Raw genomic sequence first — 23,080 nt, forward strand, 5'->3', positions numbered from 1 at the left:
TCCCGGCCCGCAGAGTTACTGTGAGCCCTGGCTACGCGCTCTCCACGGCACGCTCGGGGGAGACCTGGCCGAGCACCCAGTCCTGGAACAACATCGGTGACACGAAGGAATCAGTGAGCAGACCGTCGAGGGGCGACGTCCCTCCGCGGCTAGTCCCCGAGCAAGGGACCCGGGACACACAACGAGGCTCCACCCAGACGTGCAGCTGCTCCTGGCACACGTCCTCTCCCCTGAGACAGGACTGGTGTTGAAATCGAGGGCACCGGACACCACACGCTGGACACCACATGCCAGAGACAGTGTGGTTTTGGCTGGCGAACGAGTGGACTTGTCCCGTCCTGTGTCTTGTCCCTGCGTCTCCCTCCTCACACGACAGGTGAGAACGAAAACATTGCCACCAAACCCCACGGTGCCCTCTCTCCATTGTGACCTCCATTGCAGCAACATGCAGTTCTCTCCGCAACCCTAAGCTGGGGACCAAGCAATGCCCACGTTGCACGCCCTGTCCTCCATCCTGACCGGCTGCCGTACAGTGACTATATCCTCACCTGACGTGTCGATCCGGGAGCCGCAGGGAGGCCAATTCCAACACAGGCTCACGGATGCGATCGGGAGCTCAGTTCCTGCAGCTTCTCACCAATGTCCTGAAAGCAACACTGCAGAGGCAGCGGTACTCGAGGAGGGGTCCTCCTGGGTTCCACCGCCACAAGGTCAAGGCTATACATCCCCGGCAGTGCTCGCCGTGTTCGGTCGTCCGGATACCAGCACTACCTGTATCACCCTGCTCAACGCCGGTGAGGACCGCCTTCTCCACCAGTCACCAGTGTCACACCTGGAGGGTGTCCAGCCTCGTCACAGACTACTGAGTACCGGCCACCTCCAACACCAGCAGAATTCTCAAACCCCGCAGTTTGATTCCATGGGCTCTTACAACGTGTTCTGTGACTATGACGCTAAGGTCCCTGAGGAGCAAAGCATCGCCAGAAACCACAGGGTCACACAGGGGTGGGCAAGGCAGGTTCACAGTTGTGAATATGCAAAACACAGAGTTTATCCTTGTATTATGTATTTATTGGTGTAGTAATCACTTGTATTACTTGTAAACCTTTGCTTGCCCACCACTGTGTTAAAATATTTAGCCTGAAGAAGCCCAGTCTTTCAAAATTTTTACATGGAAAATTATTCTACTACAAGAACTCTCATGTTTTATGCCTTTTGCAGTCAAAATGACAAAACCAAATATTTTAAAAGAAAATCAGAAGCGATCAACCAAGGCTGATTTTAAATAGTAGCCCAATGCAAGTCAAAGGTCACTGTAAGACAGAGTCCAGCTGTCCTCGACACAGCTGCCTAAAACCACACCTGGAAAGATCAGCTAATAAAAGATGAGATAAAAATGAGAAGGCCTCAAGTACTATTAAAATGGCTTCAAGTTTGAGTTTCAACTTTATGATGTCAAAAACAGGTCACGGTTCAAATGAGCTGTAAAAAAATAAGAGGGTAAGGGCGATGTCCCAAAGTGATTAAAGAAGAGAGAAGAGAACTTTCTTCTACGTCATTAACTCACCAACAGTCTACCGAACACAGAGCGCTCACCATTTTCCTGAGCCATTAGAGAGTTTAGCAGGTTCACCGGAAGGGCTGCTTTCTTTGTTAACCTATTTCCACGGGTGAAGACCCTGGCTGACATGAAACACAGCCCAAAAAATCCCGGACAGAGAATGCAATGAAAGACTGAGAGATGGGTGGTTTGGGGAGCAGCCTGGCCTATAAATGTGCTTGGCCAGCAAAGAACCCCCTGGCCAAGATTTATTATCAGAACAAACGCACTCTAAAAAGATTTGGTACAATAAAACCTGCAGCATAAATACAAACCACTCTTAAATACAGTCCGTTGCCCTGCATAATGTATAGCTTATTTTTCTAAATTTAAGTTCTCTATGTATTTTTCATTCAAGAATAACCTTTTGAACAAGTAAAACCAAAGAAGGGGAGTTTCTGAAATGGCACCAATTGTGTAGCTCTTTAATTCACACAAAAGAAAAAGTTTATATTACTTGGAACTCATCAACAACCTCTGAAACATATACAAAGAGAAGGAGGTATTTCTAGGAAGTGTATTATCAAGAGAAAGGGTAACAATGAATCCCCCGTAACAAATCACTGTTTTAATGACATGTAACACATTAATGCCAAATCAGGAACAGTTAGAGCAAGAGAAACGACTTCAAAAATCCTACCTCCAAGCTCTTTGACGTTCAGGATGGCATTCTGGAACGGCACGGCTTTGATGCTGAAGCCTGTGGTCAAAGCACATGGGGAAGGAGGGTCAGTGACAGCTCGGAAAACGTGGACACTCAGACCCCCCCGTTCAGGCAGACAGACCAACAGTCACTTTGCTCAGCTCACATCTGTACCAGAAACACGTACTTCCCAAGATATACTGATGATCTGATATCATCTGCAACTGGTTTTCAAAACACAGCTGTGTTTTACAGCAAAATATAACCCTTTTCTTCAAAATGCTGTCTTATTCTTTAATTAAATATATAATGCCTCTTTGAAAACTCTATTATTAATTGTAAGAAAGACACTTGGAAATATAGAGAAACTTCAAAGAAAATATCAGATCTACTGGGACCTTTGCATCGAACAAATTCCTAACACTAATTCTCTCTCACCAGTAACTCAGCAACCCTAGAGACTGAGGCATCTAAATCATAACCGTCTTATACTAGAATTTCATCACATTTATGCTAGTTTTCTTTTAAGGACATGTTTAGTGTCGTGCATACATTTTTCTTAAAAGTAGAGTCATAACTATTCATGCAAGGCAGTTATTTTATAATGCGTGTAATAAATTACTTCCATTATAAAAATATATTCAGAGTACAGTTTATGATTAACTCCGTATTTAGGACTCAGCTATCAGCACTTGAGTCAACTCAGCTGTGACACATGTCAGTGTGTGCGCACCCACACGCGGCACACACACACACAGAAGCCAGAGTCCACGCCACGCGTGGCTGGAAGGACCTGTGAGAACCTGGAACTCACAGACCTGGGACAGCTGGGGGTCTGACAGGACCAGGGGCGCTTCGGTCTCAACTGGACATCCCCATAGGCAAGCACCTCTTATTCAGGTAAAAGCCTGCTCATTTTGAACAGTTTCTCAGCAGTCTCTCCAAGCACCTGCTCCTGTAAGATTTTAAGCACGATGCCATGCCGTATGTACAATTACAAGACAGATTAAACACAGTTGCTTTTTCCAGAAACCACCCACAGAGTGAAAAAGAAGACACAGAATCTCCTCCTGTGGGCGGCAGTCCTGGAGGGCGCCCAGGAAGTGGAGGAGACGTAGGGAGGACAGCAAGGGGCTGTTCCTTCACCGGCTGCACTTCACTGTATGATGACATTTTCAGCCTAAATACCAGTGAAGCTGTTAGGAAAAATACACACACACACGCCAATAAACTCACTAATGCATTCTCTCCGCTATTTGTAAATAGCCCAACACAAGGAACCAAGCTGAGTGCTCGCACGCCCACAGTGCGTTGCCCTCCGATGAATGGAATGGAACGGAAACCATAGCATGGGGTCAGGAAGTGCTTTCTAACAGACATTATTAATGCAACCAAGAACTTAAGCGGGAGGGGACTCTCCGCTGACTCCGCCATGACAGGGCACTCACTGAGGCCCCCCCACAGGAAGTGGCCCCTGCTGCTCGTGCAGGAAGTCAGTGGGCCCAGGGGACAGCGGCCTGGTCCTCGCAGTGCTGGCCCCAGCTCCTCCCCTCGCCAGTCTAAGATCGGGCTCTCAGTCTTGACCCCCTCGTCCACACACTTGGGGGACTAGGTTAGCTCCCTACAGTTGTCCCTAACACCAGGATTCCATAATTTTTATTAAACAAGAAGAAAATATCAGTAACAGCTTCTGGTGTTTGGCTGAAGGCCTCGGGGAAAGGTCCCCCAGTGTCCACCCCAACGGCTCAATGGCTGAACCCTGAGTCACGCACTCACTTTTTCCTGGCCCACCTCCCCACGCGAGCAAGACGGAAGCCTCCCCTAAGAGTTAATGCCACACATTTTAATCAATAGATGACTTAATGCTCTTCAGGGAAATGCTCGTTTGCACAGACTTTCAGTTTTTGTGTTTTCCTCCTTAAATCCAACAAAACCTGTGATACAGGAGACATAGATTTGAAATTTTTAAGGCAGGGAAAGCATTTCCGGAACTGCAAGGAATCAGTTTTGGGGGGGAGGCTAGTCTATTTTCAGTCTGCGTGTGGAACACGTGAGTATTGCACTCGGGCCTGCGGACCAGCCTCCTCCCTCCCTGCATACGCACACAGGTCCTGGGGCGTGCTTCTGCGGTCCTGGGGCACTCTGGGAGCTGGCGAAGGGAGGCGCAGTTCCGGGTCTGGTGGCCATGACCTGGATCCCGGGCATGATTTATGGCCGTTCTGTGGCGTTTGGATAACGGCCCAGTGAAATCCCTCTAAATACGATTTCCACATCATAAGAGGAAATCTAACCCACTGGCATTTATAAAACGACAGTCTTGTAGCAGACCCTGAAATGTCACTTTCTAATCTTTCTCTTATTTGACCCAACACATATGCATAACAACACATATGCATAACATATGCATAACATAACTAATAACAAAGTAGTTACAACGTCTCATTCAAATTTTCTTGAAGTTCTTCTGTATTTCTTTCCAATTATCACGATCTTTTCTAACTGAACAATGCCACTTGACCAGTTTTCAAGTGCAGTAACACACGTCCCTAAACGATATGTTCAGCCTTTTTCAGTTCCAAGTGCTGCCTGTTCTTTAGGTTGTTTCCATGTGACGTTGATATATGACCCGAAAGGCCCGGTTCCCCTGGTTTAGAAGGAAATAGAGGGAATATCTGTGTAACCCATGGGTTAACAAGCCCTTTTACCAGCAAACTCCACAGCCTTTACCACCAGGAACGCGCTCTGCACAGAGTTCCCTTTTGTTTCCGGACAGAGATGCGAGCTGCCGAGGTTTCTCTCCTTCCCATGGGCCCTGCTGGCTCCCTGGGGGATTTCTGGGCTCTCAGAGTTTTGACAATTTAAGTACCTTTTAAAAATGATGTCCAAGGGAAAAGACGGCTGAAGTTCACAACCCAATCAAGGTTAGATTCCCTGCCCTTCTGAAGAAAAGGCAGACCTGGTCTCCTGGCTGACAGCAGACGGGCGCGCCCTTCTTCGGGCTGTTTTCATTTTAAGAAACTGGTTTCCAAGGTCGATTCTCTTCTCAAGGGCTCCAAACCCTTCCGACAAATACTGCATTTCTAATTGGCTTGGTATCACCATACCATTATAGAGATGTCATTTTAGAGTGAAATGTCATATAATTTGGCAATACTGACAAAGCATGTTATTGTTTGACATGTTCTTTTATAGTTTTCTATTCAAAACTATAGTCCTGCATGCTCGAAATTGAAAATAAATGTAAATTTAATTTTCCTCTATTGAAGACGGGAAAGATTATAGATTGGACAATTGAGGCACCACAATTTAATTAACAAACTCCCTTGCTATAGGACGTTTAAATTACTTCACAGTTTTAGTAATACAAAATGTTGTGAGTAATGCAACACAGGTACATAGTTTCTCTGAAATTACAAGCTCAAAGTCAATTCTCAGGGGCCCAGTCACTGTACTAGGTCAACAACGTGGCTACTGTGGTTACCTCCGCCTTCCACGAAGAGTAGCTCTCCAGGAAGAGCGACCCTCGCCCGTCACCACGCCAGGGGTGAGGCACCCCCCATCGCCTCAGGAGCCTGGCTCGCAACGTAAAGAAACACAAGTGGGTAAATTCAGGTATGAGATTAACACTTTCTTGTCTATTCTCTAGTAAAGTTGAGTTTCGGGCAACGTGAAACCTTTTCCATTTATTTGTCTGCCATTCATTTTTTATGAGTTCTCTTTTTACCAATCAGATTCTAGATACTATCTGTACATACAACTGCATTCTCCAAGTGGGCAAGCCATCAGCTCTCATCCGATACAAACATTTCTCAACAGCGTTTGTCTTCGGTCTAGCCTTCCAGTAATTCTGCCTTTGTGTGAAGTGAAGCTCCGTGATCTAATTATTTCTAATTATTCCTAATTATTCTGCTCAGGCCCCTGGGCTTCTCTTCCCACCTTCCACACTGAGCGCCCCACGTGTGCGTGGCTTTCTGACATCCTCGTGTCTTCCCCCAGCTACCTTTGCGGGACATTTGTCCTTGTCATTCCACCTCCTTTGTTCTTCTGCAGTCCGCACCCCCACCCACGCACACCCCTGCTCAGACACAGAAAGAACCCAGAAGTCTATCCCAGTGTGCCTGCGACGCCTACTGGAACTTCGGCGCCTGCGCGGTCCTCCCTGCCGCCCACCCACCCTCCGCGCCTCTCTGCCCTCACTGACGTCTCTGTGACCTCTCACCCTCCATCTACAGCTACGGCGCACACACAGCAAACACGCACCCACCCTCCTTCTCGCCTCTGTCCTTGCTCACACCCAGCTCTGCCCTGCGGTCGTCACGCACAACGAACAGTGCGTCCTTCAAGGAAGGAGTTTCGGGGGAAGGCTCGTCCGTCTCTGTCTTTGTGTGGAACACGTGCGTATGTTCACAGGACTTATATCGATGTAACCTCTCTTCCATCCTGATGTTGTTAATCAGTGTCCTCTTTGATTCTTTTTCCTGATCAATTTGGCTAGACTTTTATGATTTATTGATCTTCTCAAAGAACCAGCTTTTCATTCCCTAATTTCTCCACTATTTTTCTATTTCACTGACGTCTACTTTCATCTTTATTGCTTTTTCCTTCTTACTTCAGTGAAATCCATTCTCCTCTCTTTGCTCCTTAAGGTGACAGGTGGGGCCACTGACCAAGGCCCTTCTTTTCCCACGTTGGTGGGAAGTACTGTGCGACTTCCCCCGACCCTCACTGGCGGGGCATCCAACACGTTCCTGTACGTAGTACTTCCCCTCGGTACAAAACACGCTGTAACTTCCCTCTGGGTGTCTTCTTTGGTCCATGGCTTATTGAAAAGTAATTTAGTTTCCAAATATTTGAGGGTTTTTCCAGAGATCTTGTTAGTGATTTCTAGATCGATTCCACTGTGGTCTGAGAACATATTTACTATTAATTAAATTCTTTTAAACACAGTGAGACTTCTTTTATGCTCCATTATGTTCCATTCACACTTAAGAAGAATGTCCTCTACGGTGTTGGGTGGAATGTTCTAGAAATGTTAATTAGGTCGAGTTGGCTGATTTTCTTCCCACATGTTCTCTCAGTAATTGAACATCGGGCTATAATGGTGGATTTCTCTATTTCCCCCTTGCGTGCTGTCATTTTTGGTGGAGTGAAGCTGTTCTTAGACATGTAAATGCTTGGTGCTATCATGCCCCCTTGATTAAACGGTGCCTTCATCCTGACAAACAGAGCGCCTCACCCCCAGCGTTAGTCTCCGCTCCGAAATCTGCCCTGTCTGATAGTAACATAGCCAGTCCAGGTTTCTTCAGGCAACTGTTAGCACGACACACCATTTCCCACCCTTCTCCTTTTGACCTATCTGTCCTTATAGTGAAACTCTGCTCTCTCAAGTCAGCGTACAGGTGGGTCTTGCTTTCTGTATATAAGCATATCAATCCCGCCTCTTCCTGGAAGAGTCTAGACCATTCACATTCAGGTGAATTACTGACGGGTAGGTGTGCAACTCCTGCCTCACTACTTTGTTTTTGTTCGTCCCATCTATTCTCGGTCCTTTGTGTTCTCTTTTTCTGCCTGTCGATGAAGTATTTTTGGCAGTTCCATCCTGTCACACCTGTTGCCTCACTGGCTCTATTATTTCTGCGGTTTCCAGCACACCTCTAACTTACCGCGGCCTACCTTCACTCCTCTGGGTCACTGCACAGGTAAGAACCGCGAAATACTCAGCTGCCCTTTTCCCACTGCGACTTTGATGCTTGTTTTCATGCATTTCACTTTGACACGCCACAAGCCTCACAATAGTTTGTTATGTTGTTTAAACAATTATCTTCTGAAGAGACAGACAGTAAGAACTGAACCCCATCCATTCACCCATGCAGGCCCCATTGCTGGGAGTTCCCACTCCAGAACCCGATTTCCAGCTAGAAAATTTTTCTTCTGCCTGAAGGGCTTCCTTTATTTAATGTTTCTTATAATTCAGGTTTGCCAGCAACAGATGGTTTTAGCTTTCTGTGTGTCTTTCTCTTTTGAAAGATATATTTGCTGGGTGTCAGAAGTTGATCATTTTTCCACTTCATTACTTTCTAGTTGCTTCTTCTCACTTGCGTTGTTTCCAGAAAGAAATCTGAAGTCAACCTCATCTTTTCTCCCCTGCAGCATCTTTAATTTGCATTTAAGATCTTCTCCTTATTTACTCAGGGTTCTCCAGAGAAGCAGAACCAACAGGGGGTGTGTGAATGTAGAAAACTCATGTTAAGAAACTGACTCACACGATCATAGAAGCTGCCGGTTCCGACACCGAAGGCCCGAGAACCGGCAGTCTCCAGTGCTGCACCTCATGCCTGAAGGCCAATCGGTGCAGAATTCTGTCTTGCTCTGGGGACATCAGACTTTGGTTCTATTCGGGCCTTCAACTGATTGGGTTGGGCCCACCCATGTTCTAGAGAGAGCAAGCTCCTTTACTCAAAACCTGCTGGTTCTTATATTTTCATCCAAAAACACTCTCACAGAAGCATCTGGAACTATGTTTGACCCCATATCCGAGCACTGTGGCCCAGGCGAGCTGGCCCATAAATTTCACCACGGCATCTTTACCACCGGTGTCACGATCACGTGCTTTGGTGCAGCTCTGTTCACGTCTCTCACGCTTAGGGGTCAGTGAGCTCCTTGGATCCAAGTCTGTACTTTTCTTCAAGGTTAAAAATGTTTCAAATCTTTTTCCATCCCTTTCTCCACCCCTCCCCTGCGCAGACCCCGTACGCGGGGCGGGGGGACCTGAAGCTGCCCCACGCTCGCTGCTGCGCATTTTCTTCTCCGTCTCTTTCCATCTTTGCTCTGGGTCATCGCTAATGCTGGTGCCTCCAGGGCTACTCACCTTTCCTTCTGCAAGGTCTGATCTGTCATTCATCCAATCTGCTGCATGTTTCATTTCCAATATGGTAGTATTTGCCAATAGAAATTTTATACCTTTTTTAGCTCTAATATCTTCCGTAGCTCTACGTAACTTTCAAACAGAATTCAGTTTAACAGCAGTTTGAATATCCTTCTTTGCTAATTCTAATACCTGTGTCAGCCCTGAGTCAGTTTTCACCGATTGATTCTTCTTTTCATTACAAATCATGTTTTCTGGCCTCTTTATAGGTCTGATCATTTTCCCCTGAAAGTCAGACATTGAGAATTTTACCTTGTTAAGTGCTGGGAAATTCTGTTTTGTGTAAATTGCACACAGCTTTGTTTTGGGGATGCACTGAAGTTACTAGGAAACTTTGAGACTTCCATCTTACCGTGAATTACTAGGTAGGTCCAGAGAAGTGCTGGGCCAACTCCTGAGGGCCAACCACTGAGGCCAGGACCCCCTGAAACCTGGCCCCCCCTGAAAACTGGCCCCCCCCAGACACCGAGGCTTCTCCAGTCCAGCTGCTGGGAACAGGGGCCGTTCCCGCCGCCTCTTGAGCACGTTCTTCCTTGGCCTTCAGTTTCCTCATCTGCCTGCCGGGAATATGCCGATCGCTGCTCAGGGGAGACCCTCTGAAGACCCCTAGGGCTCTCCCTCTGTGAGCCCTCTCCTCTCCAGCACTGTGTCCCCTGAACTCTGGCTGCCTCAACCCCGGCTCTCAGCTCCCCCCGGCCAAGGCAAGGAGCCCACCAAGCCCACCTCCGTCCCCCTGGGGCAGTGCCACGGCCCGAGGACTTGCCCACGGCAGTGAGCTGGGCAACGGTGGGGCTCATCTCATCTGGTTCTCATCTCTCAGGGATGACTAACCTGGCTTTTAAAAACGTATTTTTTTAAATTTATTGGGGTTGCACGGATTACTAAGATTATATAAGTTTCAAGTGCCCAATTCTGTGACACACCCTCTGCACCGTGCGTTCCCCACCCTGAGTCTAGTCTCCTTCCCTTCCGCCCATCCCCCTTCCCCCGGAAACAGTGCTCGGGAAAATGCCTATCCCCTTGACCAGAGTGGCTCAGTGAGTTGGGCATCGTCCCGCAAACTGAGAGGTCACCAGTTTGATTCCCGGTCGGGGCACAGGCCTGTGTTGAGGGTTTGGTCTCCACATGGGGCGCATGTGAGAGGCAACTGACGAATGTTTTTCTTTCACATAGGTGTTTCTCTCCTTTTCTTTTTCCCTCCATTTTCCTCTCTCTAAAAATAAACAAATACACTCTAGAAAAAGTGAGATGACCAACCTTATCGCTTCAGATGACTAACCTTGTGGCCTGATACTCATTTTCTTGAAAACTGTTTCATACATTTTGTCTGTTTTTTCCCTGTTATTTCACGGGGAGGGGGAGCTCACTCTCGTGACTGCGTCCCAGCCAGCATCGGCATCAGAGTCCTCGCCCCTGCCGAACTGCCCCCTCCGCATCTGCTGCCCCGCCCTCTCCCCCAGACCCCATCCTCACACCCCCGTCCGCCAGCCTGTCCACATGGCACCTTCCCTGGTAAGACTCAGCCCTAAACGCTACTTTCCCTCTTCCCGTCGCCCTCCACAGAGAGCAATCTGCGTGCCGTCTTGGTCCAGGGCCAGGGCCAGGGAGGGGGAAGGCCGGGCTCCGCCTGCTCCCGGCCCACCAGGCCTCGGGTCAGCTTCTGCGCTAATCCTCCTCTTCCACTTCTGTCATCGGCCCTCGGTGACCGCGTTGTTCCCACCTGCAGTGGCCCCTGCTCAGGTCGTGGACTCACGCTCGCACCGTTTAACTCTTGTTCACATCGAACCCACAACGCTCCGCAGGATGGCCTGGTGCCGACCCCCGTCTAAGGCAGCGGCTGGAACAGGAGCCAAGGGCAGGAGCGCTGGTCTGTCCTGCTCCTCAGGGCATCCTCGGGGCTAGGGAGCGGCGGCCACGGACAGGCTCTCCCTACACACAGCTGGGGTGGCAATCGCACTCCCTCCCCGCCCAGGGCCCCCCAGCCACCCGACCCGACCCCACATCCAGCGCGCTCTCAGATCCACAGCTCGGGCTACAGACTCCTGCCAGCGTGGAGTCGGGCATCTGGGTCGCAGCTGGAAGGCCTGCCAGCACCTCGGCACCATCCTGTCCCAAATCCTGTCCCAAATCACTGTCTTTCACCTCACACTGTCCCTCAGGTCTCCCCTCCTTCCTACCGCACACTCGATCCCCAGGCCAGAAACCCCGGTCAGATCAGCTCCTTCTCCTTCCCGAGCTCGCCAAGTCCCCAGCGGGGTCTGTCACACCTGACGCCAGCTCTCCACCCGCGGGACAGCTCACGTGCTGGGTCCCCCGTCCATGTCCCAGGTCCCTCTCAATGGCTCCTATGGGCTCTCAACTCGGGTCACAACACACCCTGCATCCTGGGCCTCAGCCCAGCAAGGCCACCCCGTCTCAGAACGACCCTCCGCTTTCTGTCCCACACCCCCCACCCCATTCCTCTCTATTACAGCCTGCCCACCCCTTGGGCCTCCTTCCACCCCAAGTTAGAAATGTTCACTTTCTCTTTTAACTCCCTTACTTATACCGCCGAGCACAGCACATACCGCATTCTGTCTTAGCACCTGGCACACACGAAACGTTCAGTAAGTGTAAACTGTTTATCATTAGAATACTTATCTTTCTAATCTGGGTGTAAACTTCTGGATGCAGAGTTCTCCAAAGAGGCCTCCGAAAGGGCACTGTGCCTGGTTTAGAAACCACAACTCACAGAAGCCTGATAACCGAAAAGCTAGCTAACCCGATACCCAATTCACTGGGAAGCCACCAGCACACAGTAGTATTACCACGGCTTCTGAGAAAAGGAAACATTCATGAAAACCTTTAGTGAAAGCAGATACAAAACACATTCTACCACCATTTACAAATAGGAAGTTACAAACATGGTATTTACAGACATTTTCCCACATTATAATTCCACACTGTGCGTCTAGCTGCAGCATTTCCCGTCTGGGGCTCAATAAAGAGCAGTTAATCTGTGCCACTCTGACACCTTCTGGGGGAAGTCATTTTGCTTTGAAAGAATCATGAAGTTAATGAAGTTTGTATAATTATACGGCACATTTCTCAAAAGACGTCCACAATTTCACAAACAGCAAATGGAGACTCGTATCAGAAACCCTAAGAAGCCCCGGGTCCCACCCGACTTCAAGGGAAGACGTGAACTGACACCTGCTGCTGCCCCTTGCTGTGACGACGGCCCCGTCACCCTACCTTTGGGCCTCGGGCGAGTAGAAGACAGACTGCGGAATAAGGACCTTACCGGCCGTGCTGGGCACCAGGAGACTCTCCGAGGCCCTAGCGTAAAACATGGATTCGATGACCCACTGTCTGCTCGCTCACTCACAGGCATCGGTAATGGCGCCCACATTGGTGCCCAGCTCTGGGGGCGCAGAGCCTGGTACAATGCTCCGCTCTGTCCTGAGGGGCCCTCGCCCCAGGACGAGGAGGGCCACACGTCTACAGCAGGACAGCAGGCACTGAATGGAGGAAGTACGGACAACTGCAGTAGGGGGATGGGGTGCAGGGAGCCCTCGGTTCTGGCTGAGGGGTCCAGAGGTGATGGCCGGAAATGGCGTCATGGGCCAGCTCTGCAGAGCTCCGCACGTCTGCTCCGTTGTCTCGTCACCTCTGAGGCCCCGCTCCTTTCCCTGGCCTGGATCCGAGCCATGTGTCTGATTCTTCACCAGCCCCTGGGTCCCTCCCCCACGATTCTAAAGTCTGAGCAGCTTCTCTCCTCCTTACTTGGTGGCAAAACCCAGTCTCAACTGTGGACGGCTCTCAGTCCTCATACTCTTCCTGCCACTTAGGAAACCCAGGCAATGACCGAGCCTCTGCCCAGCACCCCGCCAGGCCCAGGGCTCCTCACTGCTCTCACCCTGCAAACCCAGTGAGGCCTGTCTTGTCCCTCCTCCCTGCTCCTTGCCACCGTCCCAGCCTTCTCGAATGGCCAGCAGGAGCTCCATGCCCGGCCTCCACAGCAGAGCGAGTGGGACCCTCTCCAGTGGGTACTGGATCACATGGTTTCTGACTCACACGCCCAGACGTCCCCACACGGCCTACAGGAGAAGCCCGCGTCCTGGGCGCGGTGTAACAGGCTGGCCAATCGACCGCGGGCATCCCGCCAACCCTGCCCTGCTGACGCACAGCGGGCAGTGTGGCTCCCGGGCGGTGCCCATCAGTCCCGGGCCCTCTGCCCTTGCAGCAGCTTTCCCTCGGCCCCCAAACCCTTTCCTCTCCCATCCTAATCTCTATTCCTGCTCATCCCCAGGCCTACTGGTCCTCAAGGTCCGACCTAGAACATTCCATGGTGCATCCTTCCCCTCCCCTGTTCCAGGCAACGCTGGCCACCCCTCCTCCTCCGTGTATTTCCGGACATGAACTTCACGACTCTGTGCCCAGCACACAGAGTCTCCCGAATGCTGGGGCCACTGCTTATTCCCAGGTCCTGACACTGGACGTAGCACACAGTAGGTGCTCAAGAGAAGCAGGCTGAATGGACTGCCTTCCTGGCTGTCCTAGACGATGGCTCGGCCCCATCAGTTCCTCCGTGACGGCTGCTCCTCCCCCGCCTTCTGTCCGCTGTGCCCTCACTCCTGCTCTACTCCCAGGAGGAAGGAGCTGGCGTCTGGGGGTGACAGGTGACAGAAGCTGCAGGGGAGCCCTTGGCATTTGGGGCCGGAGAGGTCCTTGTGGAGGCCCGCCCTGTGTGGGGCAGAAGTCAGGAACACACTGCCTTCCCGGCTGGGACAACCGCACGTCCCCCCACACTGCCAGGGGTCCCCAATGGGGAACCACAGCCCAGGCTGGCATTTCTGGGCCATCGCCGGGAACTGTTCACCTGGTCAGGGTCCCTGCACCCACTGCCTCCGGTGACGACGTGGAGGGAAGAGGACACTGCCTCCATCAGTCACAGGGCTCAGGAACAGTGTGACAGGCACACGTAGGCATGATGACACTTCATGGGAATGTGACCCTCACAGGACCTGTGTGGAACCCGTGGTTACGGAGTCAAATTCAGGGTTCAGGGCAGGCTGCAGCGACGTTTTCCTGAGTGTGACTCACTTGGGGGCATGGACATGACCCTGCCAGGGGAGACAGGGTGCAGCAGCTGAACGTCACCAGAGCCCCTCAGACCTGCTCTGGAAAGCAGCCAGAGAGCCCACAACTCAGGGATGTGAACGGCAGCACTGAACCTCACAGGGAGGAGAGGGGAGGGGACCCCGCAGGCAGACAGGACGCAGACCGGGCACCCACCTGTGGTCGACACGACGTGCTCGGGGCTCTCGCTGCAGAGCTTGGACAGCAGGCTGGTCTTGCCGGAGCCCGAGAGCCCTATGCACACCAGGTCATACTCCGGCCGTGCGGGTGGTGGTCCCTTGCAGCACAGTGCTCGGAAACACTGCCAAGAGAGGGGACAGGGGCTCCTTTAATAAGAACACGGACACAGAGCTTAGCGACACAGTCAGTGAGTCTTCAGAAGTGATTACACAACCCATCACTCAGCAGGGGAGAGGTCACTGCCGAGCAGAGAAACCAGAGGGCACAAGCTTAGCTCGTGATCGGTCACCACCCCCAGGAGGGATGCAGGTGCAGACTCCCCACCCCCACAGCAGCAGGTGGGCTTCAAGGGGGCTCCGTCAGGACCCTGTTTCCCTGCCCCAAACGCACACCCTGAACCGGCAGTGAAGGGTCAGTCAAGCCACTCTGAGAGCACTCTCAAGGAGACGGGCCTGCTTTCCAGAACCGCCTTGTCCCAACTGTCAAATCCGGCAAAACACACGGTGGAAGTGTCCCTGGTCAGATGGTGGGAGGGACGGGTGAACAGGGCCTGGGTGGGGCTGTGAGACAATGTCACCAGGGACATTACTGGGACCAGAGCAGGCGAGGCGTACGGGAGGCCGAGGAGTGGACCCTGGTCACACAGGCTCAGTGTCCGAACACAGGCACCGAGCTATGGGGGCCCCAAGGAAAGCTGAGTGCTGGGGGTCACACACGTGGGCGCTCAGAGGAGGAGGAGCTTGACGCCCACAGTTACTGGCTCCAAAAACTCCTCCACCTCCATGTGGTGGGGAGCGTGACAAAGCACCAAGGCAAAATGTCAGCAACGACTAGTGACGTCGAGGAAACAGTTGACAGGAAAATGCCTTGTGCTGGCCTTGCAGCTCTTTGATATTATTTCAAAATAGGACCCTTTAAAATCACTCCCTGGAGCCCCTGTACACAGCACTGCCTTCCGACCTCTGTCAGCCCAGGTCTGCAAACTGTCACAGGACCAGTCGGCCCTGCGGGCGTCAAAGGTGAGGACATCTGGGGCACTGGAGATCATTCGAGCTGTTTGTGATCTTTTGACCAGCCTGACAGCCCTTTACCTGGGGCCAGGGGTTGTCAATCCAGACGTGTTTAGGTCCTGAATGGTTCTACGCACAGAGGGAGGCCAGGCAAGACAGACCGACCGACGTCTGGTCACCCGGAGACCACGAGGAGGGACCACGAGGAGGTCCGTCCTCAGACTAAACCTGACCCGCGACCACTCCCTGCTCTCGCAGACCAGCTTCGCCGGTTCGCTCCCTGCCGTCTCACATCTCCCAGTCCACACAGACACACTCCCTCCACACTGGTGTTGCCACGGCTCTGGAATCTGTGTGCACATCTGCAGCCCAGGCCCTGGCCGCCTGGACTCCATCGGCATACTCCCACGGGCCCGGGCTGTCCGTCCCTGCTCTCGCCCTCTCCACAAGCACCCCCAACCCCGCAGTTGCTCAGGAAACCCGATCGCAGGTGCCTGGCCCTGCTCCACGGTGTCCCCTGCTCGTGGGCCGAACCCTGGTCCCTGTNCATCTCCCAGTCCACACAGACACACTCCCTCCACACTGGTGTTGCCACGGCTCTGGAATCTGTGTGCACATCTGCAGCCCAGGCCCTGGCCGCCTGGACTCCATCGGCATACTCCCACGGGCCCGGGCTGTCCGTCCCTGCTCTCGCCCTCTCCACAAGCACCCCCAATCCCGCAGTTGCTCAGGAAACCCGATCGCAGGTGCCTGGCCCTGCTCCACAGTGTCCCCTGCTCGTGGGCCGAACCCTGGTCCCTGTCTGCAAGGCCCAGAGTGGCCTCACCCTGCCCTTCCCCGCACACGCCTGCCTCCAGGCACACTGAGCCTCTTGCACCTCAAGTCTCTAACACGCATGGGTGCTGCTGCCCCCGCCTTCGGCCGAGTGAAGCCCTCCTCAGGGTTCAGGTCCGGCTCAAGCACCCTGTCCTCGGGGCTGCCTGCGCTGATCCTAAGCGGGCGTCAGAATTTGCGTCAAACTGTCCCCGCACATCTAGGAGTTCTGCACACAGACTCTGCGGTCTGTCATTCCTCATCAGACTGTCTGTCCACTCTCATCTGGGTGGTGTCCCCAGGGCTGAGAACGCACCCTGGACAACCTCCAAGTCTCGCGTAGGAAAGGCGGCAGACTGGCGGAAGGCCTGGGCCATGCTCGCCGGGCTTTGAGCAGAGCGTGTCGAAACGAGAGGAGCCCGGCACTCCCCTTCTCAGGCTGCCCCAGCGCCAGGCCAGCCCGGCTCCCAGACGGGGTTTTGATGAGCAGCTTCTTTCAGCCACGCAATGGGGCTGCTGTCTGTCTCCACCTCCCTCGGCTTTCAGGAGGCTCTGCCTGCTTCTGGTAAACAACTCTGATCTAAGCCATGCTCTTCGCAAGGGGATTAAACTCTGCCCACATGTCCTCAGCCTGTCCCAGCCCGAGGGGTCCCGATGGCGTCTGTCTGCCTCCTCGCGGCCGCCCTCCTCAGCCTCGAGGCACTTCCACGCCGCCGCCCCGCAAGACCCAGGGCTGCGGCTGCTTCACGCCCCAGGTCCCTGCGAGCGCCGGCCCAGACGGCCCAACCTCCCCCAAGCGTCCCTTCACGGAGGGGAAGCCAGTCCCGGGCTCGATGGGGGTATGCCAAAGAGATGCATGTGTGTGAGCTGTTTGTGCTTGTGTGCTGTGGGTGTGCGTGCATGTCTGGTGTGTGCTGTGCATGCATGCAGGTCCAATGTGTTTTGTGTGTGTATGTATGGTGTGTGTATATTACACGCACGTGTATGTGTGTTGTGGGTGCGTTGTATGTGATGTAAGTATGATGAGTGCTGTGTGTGCGTGTATGTGAAGTGTGTGAGAGTGTGTTGTATGTGTGCACACATGATGAAAACAACCAGGGCCTGGCAGCTGCCCGCACAGGAGAGCCCCGCCAGACCCGACTGTGACAGGCCACCCCACCCATCCCGTCCCACCGTGGCTGTGCTTCCTCTTCCTGGGTGGCTTTGCTTTCGGCCAGGGGGAGGGAGCCCTACTCTGCGGTCACCCCCATTCTTGCTCAGAGCCTCTGACAGGACTCCCCTGGACCGCCTGTAACCACCCTAAACCAGACTCTCATCAATCTTAAACACAAATGATGACGGCACCGCCCGGCTGAGAGCGTTCCCATGCCAGTACGACTCGGCAGTTTGGTCAAAAGTTCCAGAACTCCGTCTTCATGTTCTTCTCAAACCCAGAGTGTAAAAACTGTGCAGGCAGGCCCAGTAATACCTGCCCTGCCCGTCTGCATATTCGAGGGCACCTGAGGCACTGCCGCCATAAAAAGCCACCGGAGGTGACAGTCTGCTCTGCTCATCTCCTTCCTGGGCCCCCACAGCCCCATCGTGCAGAGGCCAAGGGCACCTGGCACGACCCCTCCCCTTGCCCCAGTCCCTTCCCAGAAACGCAGACCCTGTGTTTCCAACTGTGCTGGAAGAACCAAGCTAAATAGGAACAAAACAAAAGCCTCCCCCGGACCCCGGACCCTGCCCCACAAAAGGCGGTATTTGGAAAGAAGGTATTTGGGACATAGAAAGCCCCAAGGTGAGAGTAACAATGATTACAAGGCAGAATCTCTGAACATCGATTTGAAATAAATCAATCCTACGGTTAAATGGCAAGAGTATCAGATTTTGTGCCGATTAAGAACATGTTATTTCAAACAGGGGGAATAACGTCCACATTTTTGAATCAGTTCCTAAAAACTCCATGTTTTCACTCGGGTTTCATTTTAAAACTTAACGAAGCTGCGGGTCTCACAGCCGATTTCCTGGACAGGACGCGTTTGGGCCCAGAGCCCGCGCCACACCGGAGTCCATTGTGTCTGCCGCCCGAGCAGCCGCGCATTGTGCGGAGCTCGCCCCTTTCACCGCGCACAATGCCGAGCACAATGCTGTCGGCGGGCCTGACAGCGAGCGGCGAGCTCGGGCTGCATTCCCAGGCCAGACACTAAGGCATTGTGCGCCCCTGTTCAGGCCCACAGCCCTGCACGCTCCAGTCTCCGTGCGGTTAACCAGTCACGTCTAACCGTCCCCACCACTGCCCTGCGGCAGGACGGGGCTCCGTGCAGTCAGACAACGGTGCGTCCTGAGGCTGATTTTCCTAAGGGAGAGCAGGTGACAGCTTCCTCGGGCAGGGGGGCCTGGCAGCCCACCCACTGTGCAGCCCAGGCTGCAGCCCCTCCCCCATCTGTGCACGGCGGCCCGCAGGTGCTCCAGCCCGCCCGGGTCCAAGCTGAGACACGGAAGACGGGAGACCCTTGGCCCTGACGTGCATCAGAGAGCAGAGGACAGGGGGTCTGCGCTGCAGCCACGGCGCCCGGGGAGGGGCGGTCGAGGCCACCGTCTCTGTGACCTGGACGGCTCTGCACACAGGTCTTCCCACCTGGGGTTCCTGTGGACTTGCTCCTTGGCAGACAAACACAGTGCCTCTCTCCCGCTGCGTCAGGGCACAGGACGTCTCCCCTGAGCAGGCGTCCACAAGCCACCGCTGCTGCCCCTGCGGGCGGTGAGTGAGGCGCCGTGTGAAGGGCCAGGACCGGAAGCTCCTGTGTCAAAGACTTTGCACAAATCGTACCTTCCGCTGAAAGGTGCATTGGCTAAAAAGCATGATCAAACACCTCGAGACATTTGCTTAAAGGAGAGTGAACACGTGCACTAGGGGAAAAAATAAGCTAAAGATAAAAGTGCAAGGGTAAAATGAGGCCACCACTTCGGTCTGGTGGCCTGGCACCAAGGCAGCAAGACTGTCTTAAAACGTCCCATTTCTGTTGGGGACAGAGCCCTGTCACAGCAGGTACTCTGTGAAGAACTGCTCAGCAAATTGACCCTGTAAAGCACTAATTAAGCACTTAATTGGGCGTCTCGATTCCCTCCACATCTGCACCTTAATGAGCCTGGGTCCTTCCAAACCACGCCCCAGTCCCTCCGCCAGTCTGAGCCCCCACGCTTCTGGGCCGCTGGTGCCGAGTGGCCCGCGGAGGCCCTGGCCTGTCTCTCCTCCCTGCTCTGGGAGCTCCCTCGCTGGGCGGTCTTCTCTGGGTCCCCCAGAGGGGGACAGCACACCCTTGCTTCCGCTGCGGGCCCTCGCACGGTTTCTAGCCCTGCCGTTAACACTGTGCCACTTGTATCTTTTTCTGACTGTACAGATTATTTGCTGATAGAATCACACACATGGACCCACAGACATAATCATCCTTGGTGCCAAGATCGGTTTACAAGCTTAATTCCACAGCTCCCTAGGGTGGCCGGGCAGCGCCGGGGAGAGAATTGTGCTGCAGCTTCATGGAGTCTCAGTCAAAGTCCGCAGCTCCGGCCCAGGCTCCAGCATAGCCCACCACCATCCCGGCTGGCCGGGTCCTAGCCTTCGGGGACACGGCATTTGTTCCCACGGATATGCTGCCTTTCATCGTGATTGAATGACTTTATTCTGAGCATAAATTCGGTTTGACCAGAGCTCTAAATTGCTGGAAACTTTTCTACAGTCAGTGAGCTCCAGGAGTCCCCACAGCCATGCCGTCACCACCCCAGGCCCCCACTCTCCCACCCTCATTTCCACACAGGTCTCAGCAGACAAGTCTGGGGTTCCCAAGGGCAGGTCACGGGGCCCCCTGTGCGGCCCGAGGGTAGGTGCTCCATAAACTCTAGTCAGGCTGCCGCAGCCTCGACTGGTTGGTACTTCGAAGCAAGAGCAAACGCCCCAGAACTTGCCCCAAATCAATCCCTTAAGTCCTCTGGCTTCCAAACCCAAAGTAGGCCCCTGTGTTTCATGACCCTCCCCAACTCTGCCAAGAAAAGAAGAAGTTTTGAAGCGGTCAACTCCTAGACAGGTTTTCTAACGCTACACACATTCCATAGGTAAAATATCAGGCAGCCTGTAGATATTTGGAAGTACAGGGTTTTAAGTATCTTCCCGTCTGGGATCAGCACACGGGGTCTGTGTGTTGAGAACGCAACCACACTGAGTGACAGGACCAGAGGGAGCCGTCAGTGCTGGCAAAGGCCCGAGGAGGAGGGGCGGGAGTGCGAACAATTTTTAAAAAGCCGAAGGCAGCTCCTGGGGTCTGCCACCAGCCAGCAGCGGCTCGTGTGCGTGAGCGCTTCGACTCCCCGGAACAGCCCAGAGAGCAGTTACCGTGCTTCCGACTTGAAGACGAGGAGACTGAGGCCCACAGGAGGGAAGTAAGTCACCAGGGTCTGAGCTGTGGCAGCGACTCAGGCCATTTGCTGGGCCCTGGAAGCCTGAGGCCCTGGTTGACACCCAGTGGTGTGGCATGTGGGGGACATCAGGTGCGTCTCCACGGGGGCAGTGGACGGGTAGGAAGACATGCCCGAGAGCTGGGCCGACTCAGGTCCTCCCTGGGCCCTGTGGCCACCGTGTCTGTGGTCACGGGTCCGAGCTCCAGACGTGGGGTGTGTTGGTTGTTTGGGGGACAGCGTGTTAAGTAAGTGTGCCTGTGTAATGGGGCAGATGGACACCTGGCGGATGCCGGTCCAGGTCAGCGTTGGGGTCAGGGCTGCAGGATGCCCAGGGCAGGGACGGCCGCCTGTCTCCCAACACGGCTGAGGGACAGGTCCCAGCTGAGTCAGGGAGGGCGGCGCAGGTGAGGGGCTGGCACAGAGAAGGCGCAGGTGAGGGGCTGGCACAGAGAAGGCGCAGGTGAGGGGCTGGCACAGAGAAGGCGCAGGTGAGGGGCTGGCACAGAGAAGCCGGGGCTGGGCCGTGCTGCTGGCTCCCCCTTCCCTCGTCCGCTGCTTTCCTTCAGCCCCTCTGCCCCCTGGAAAGGCCAGGGCTTGTCCGTGGAGGGAAGGCCCGCAGGCCGGCTGCAGAGACGGCTGGCTCTACGCATGGTGAGGAGGGAAAAAATTCTCTAAAGAACCAGCCCTCAAACTCCCCACTTAAAATAAATTATATCATAATAAAGCAAATAAACGAGGGGCACACGAGGGAGGGGCACACGAGGGAAGTGACCCGCGAGGACAGTGGCATCTCTGGCTGGCGCTTTCTGTCCCAGGCCAGAAGAAGAGCGCATCTCACACAGGCCCCGCGGGTCCCAGAGAAAGCGGGGGCGTGGCAAACAGGTGACAAGCATCTAAGTGCAAAGTGGCTCCTCTAGACCCAGGGACAGTGAGCGGCAGACCCGTGCCCAGAGCAGCAGGGAGACCCCCTCTCACCGGAGATACACACTTTCCCAGATGAAGACCCCCAAGGCCCTTTGGGACCCCAATGGGAAAAACAATACACCGTTTTCACAGAGGATGGGCCCAACCTCCCGCCCAAGGCTGCCTCCCAGAGGAGGGCTTTGGCCCCAAACGGCCCCGGGGGCTGAGCCTTCCGGCCAACACAGTGCACGGCCTCGGGACACTAAGTCTGTCCTGGCCTTGCCCTTCGTATTTCTCAATCCACATTCCTTTTGGGGTGAAACACGCCATTATTTCTGCTTCGTTCCGGGCTGTCTCCTGTCTCTGTGTCTGTTAACTCAGGGCCACAGAAGAAACCCGCAGAAGCAGGGGATTCATGTTTGGCAGCGAGAGACACTGGCCTCCCGCTTTGCAGAGGGACGGACGTCTCTGATGGCGACCCGTTGGGGGGAGGGGGGAGTGCCACGGAGCTGAGCCAGCCTGGGGCCCACGTGGCTCCCAGGCGGAGCGTCAGCCCTCTCGGCCTGTGGCAGTCACAAGTCCTGGTTTGAAAAGACAGGGCACATAGCTGGTAACTGCACTTAAAGAGACTCTACCCCGAGATTCTCCTACCTTCCTAGCTATCCAAACTGTCAGGTGGAAACAGAGTGGGAGAATGAGTTTGTCTTTGGTTTGTTTTTTAACTAAGAAATTCAGAAAGGAAGCTAAGTAGAAAATAAACGTCTTCATTTTAAGATGGAATGCTTCTCTTATTATGGCTAGGTGATACATCTCAGTTTTAAATCTCAACTTTTATGCTGATGGGGTTATCCAACGAAACCAGCAGTAATTCCACAGGCGCGACCGTCTGCAAGGGGAACCAGGCTGTGCGTGAGTTTGCGTGTTTGTTTTCACAAACACAGGCACAGCAGGGCTTCACCTGCGTCCGCCTCAGACTGCGTACAACTCCTTTCTGATGAGCAAATAAATACACATTTACCTGAAAGCTAAAGAGAGATTAATACCTTTTTGGTAAAAGTTCTTTCATGGTCATTATCGGAACAGGATGTTTCTAAGCAGAAAGTAGGCCTCAAAATACACCAGCACCCTTCACGGCCCTCAGCAGTACCCCTGTTCTCCGCTCAGCGCGTCAGGGACTCCTGAGAGCGCTTGGGCCGCCCAGCAGGCTTCGGGCAGGTTTGAGCGTCACAGACACCCCCCAGGGAAGGTCCCACAAAGCAGGTCCGGTCTGCCCTTGGTGCTTTCTGAACTGGGGAAGGGGAGCTCTGCAGCAGATGAGAGGGGAGAAGTCAGACCACCCGTTTTCCTTGCAGTGCCCCCTCGAACCCGCTTCGCCCTGTGGGAAGCAGCAGCGCCCTGCTCACTGGACCATCTGCCGGCTCCAAACAACGGCCCTCGGTCCCACCTGCAGA

General features: G+C 53.7%; 1 protein-coding gene across 2 annotated transcripts in view; it reads right to left on the reverse strand.

The window, feature by feature from the left end:
* The window catches only part of ARL15 (ARF like GTPase 15), a 296,926-nt gene that overhangs the window by 190,549 nt on the left and 83,297 nt on the right, over positions 1–23,080 (reverse strand). For both annotated transcript variants that reach the window (XM_037038487.1, XM_037038488.1), the window contains exons 2-3: positions 14,446–14,590; positions 2,241–2,300 (exon numbers count right to left, since the gene is read on the reverse strand). In XM_037038487.1, coding sequence (XP_036894382.1) covers positions 2,241–2,300; positions 14,446–14,590 — 205 coding nt within the window. The remainder of the gene's footprint in view (positions 1–2,240; positions 2,301–14,445; positions 14,591–23,080) is intronic.

This window comes from Sturnira hondurensis, unplaced genomic scaffold (assembly GCF_014824575.4).
Source record: "Sturnira hondurensis isolate 20B ecotype Veracruz unplaced genomic scaffold, ASM1482457v3 Scaffold0024400, whole genome shotgun sequence".
NCBI lineage: Eukaryota > Metazoa > Chordata > Mammalia > Chiroptera > Phyllostomidae > Sturnira > Sturnira hondurensis.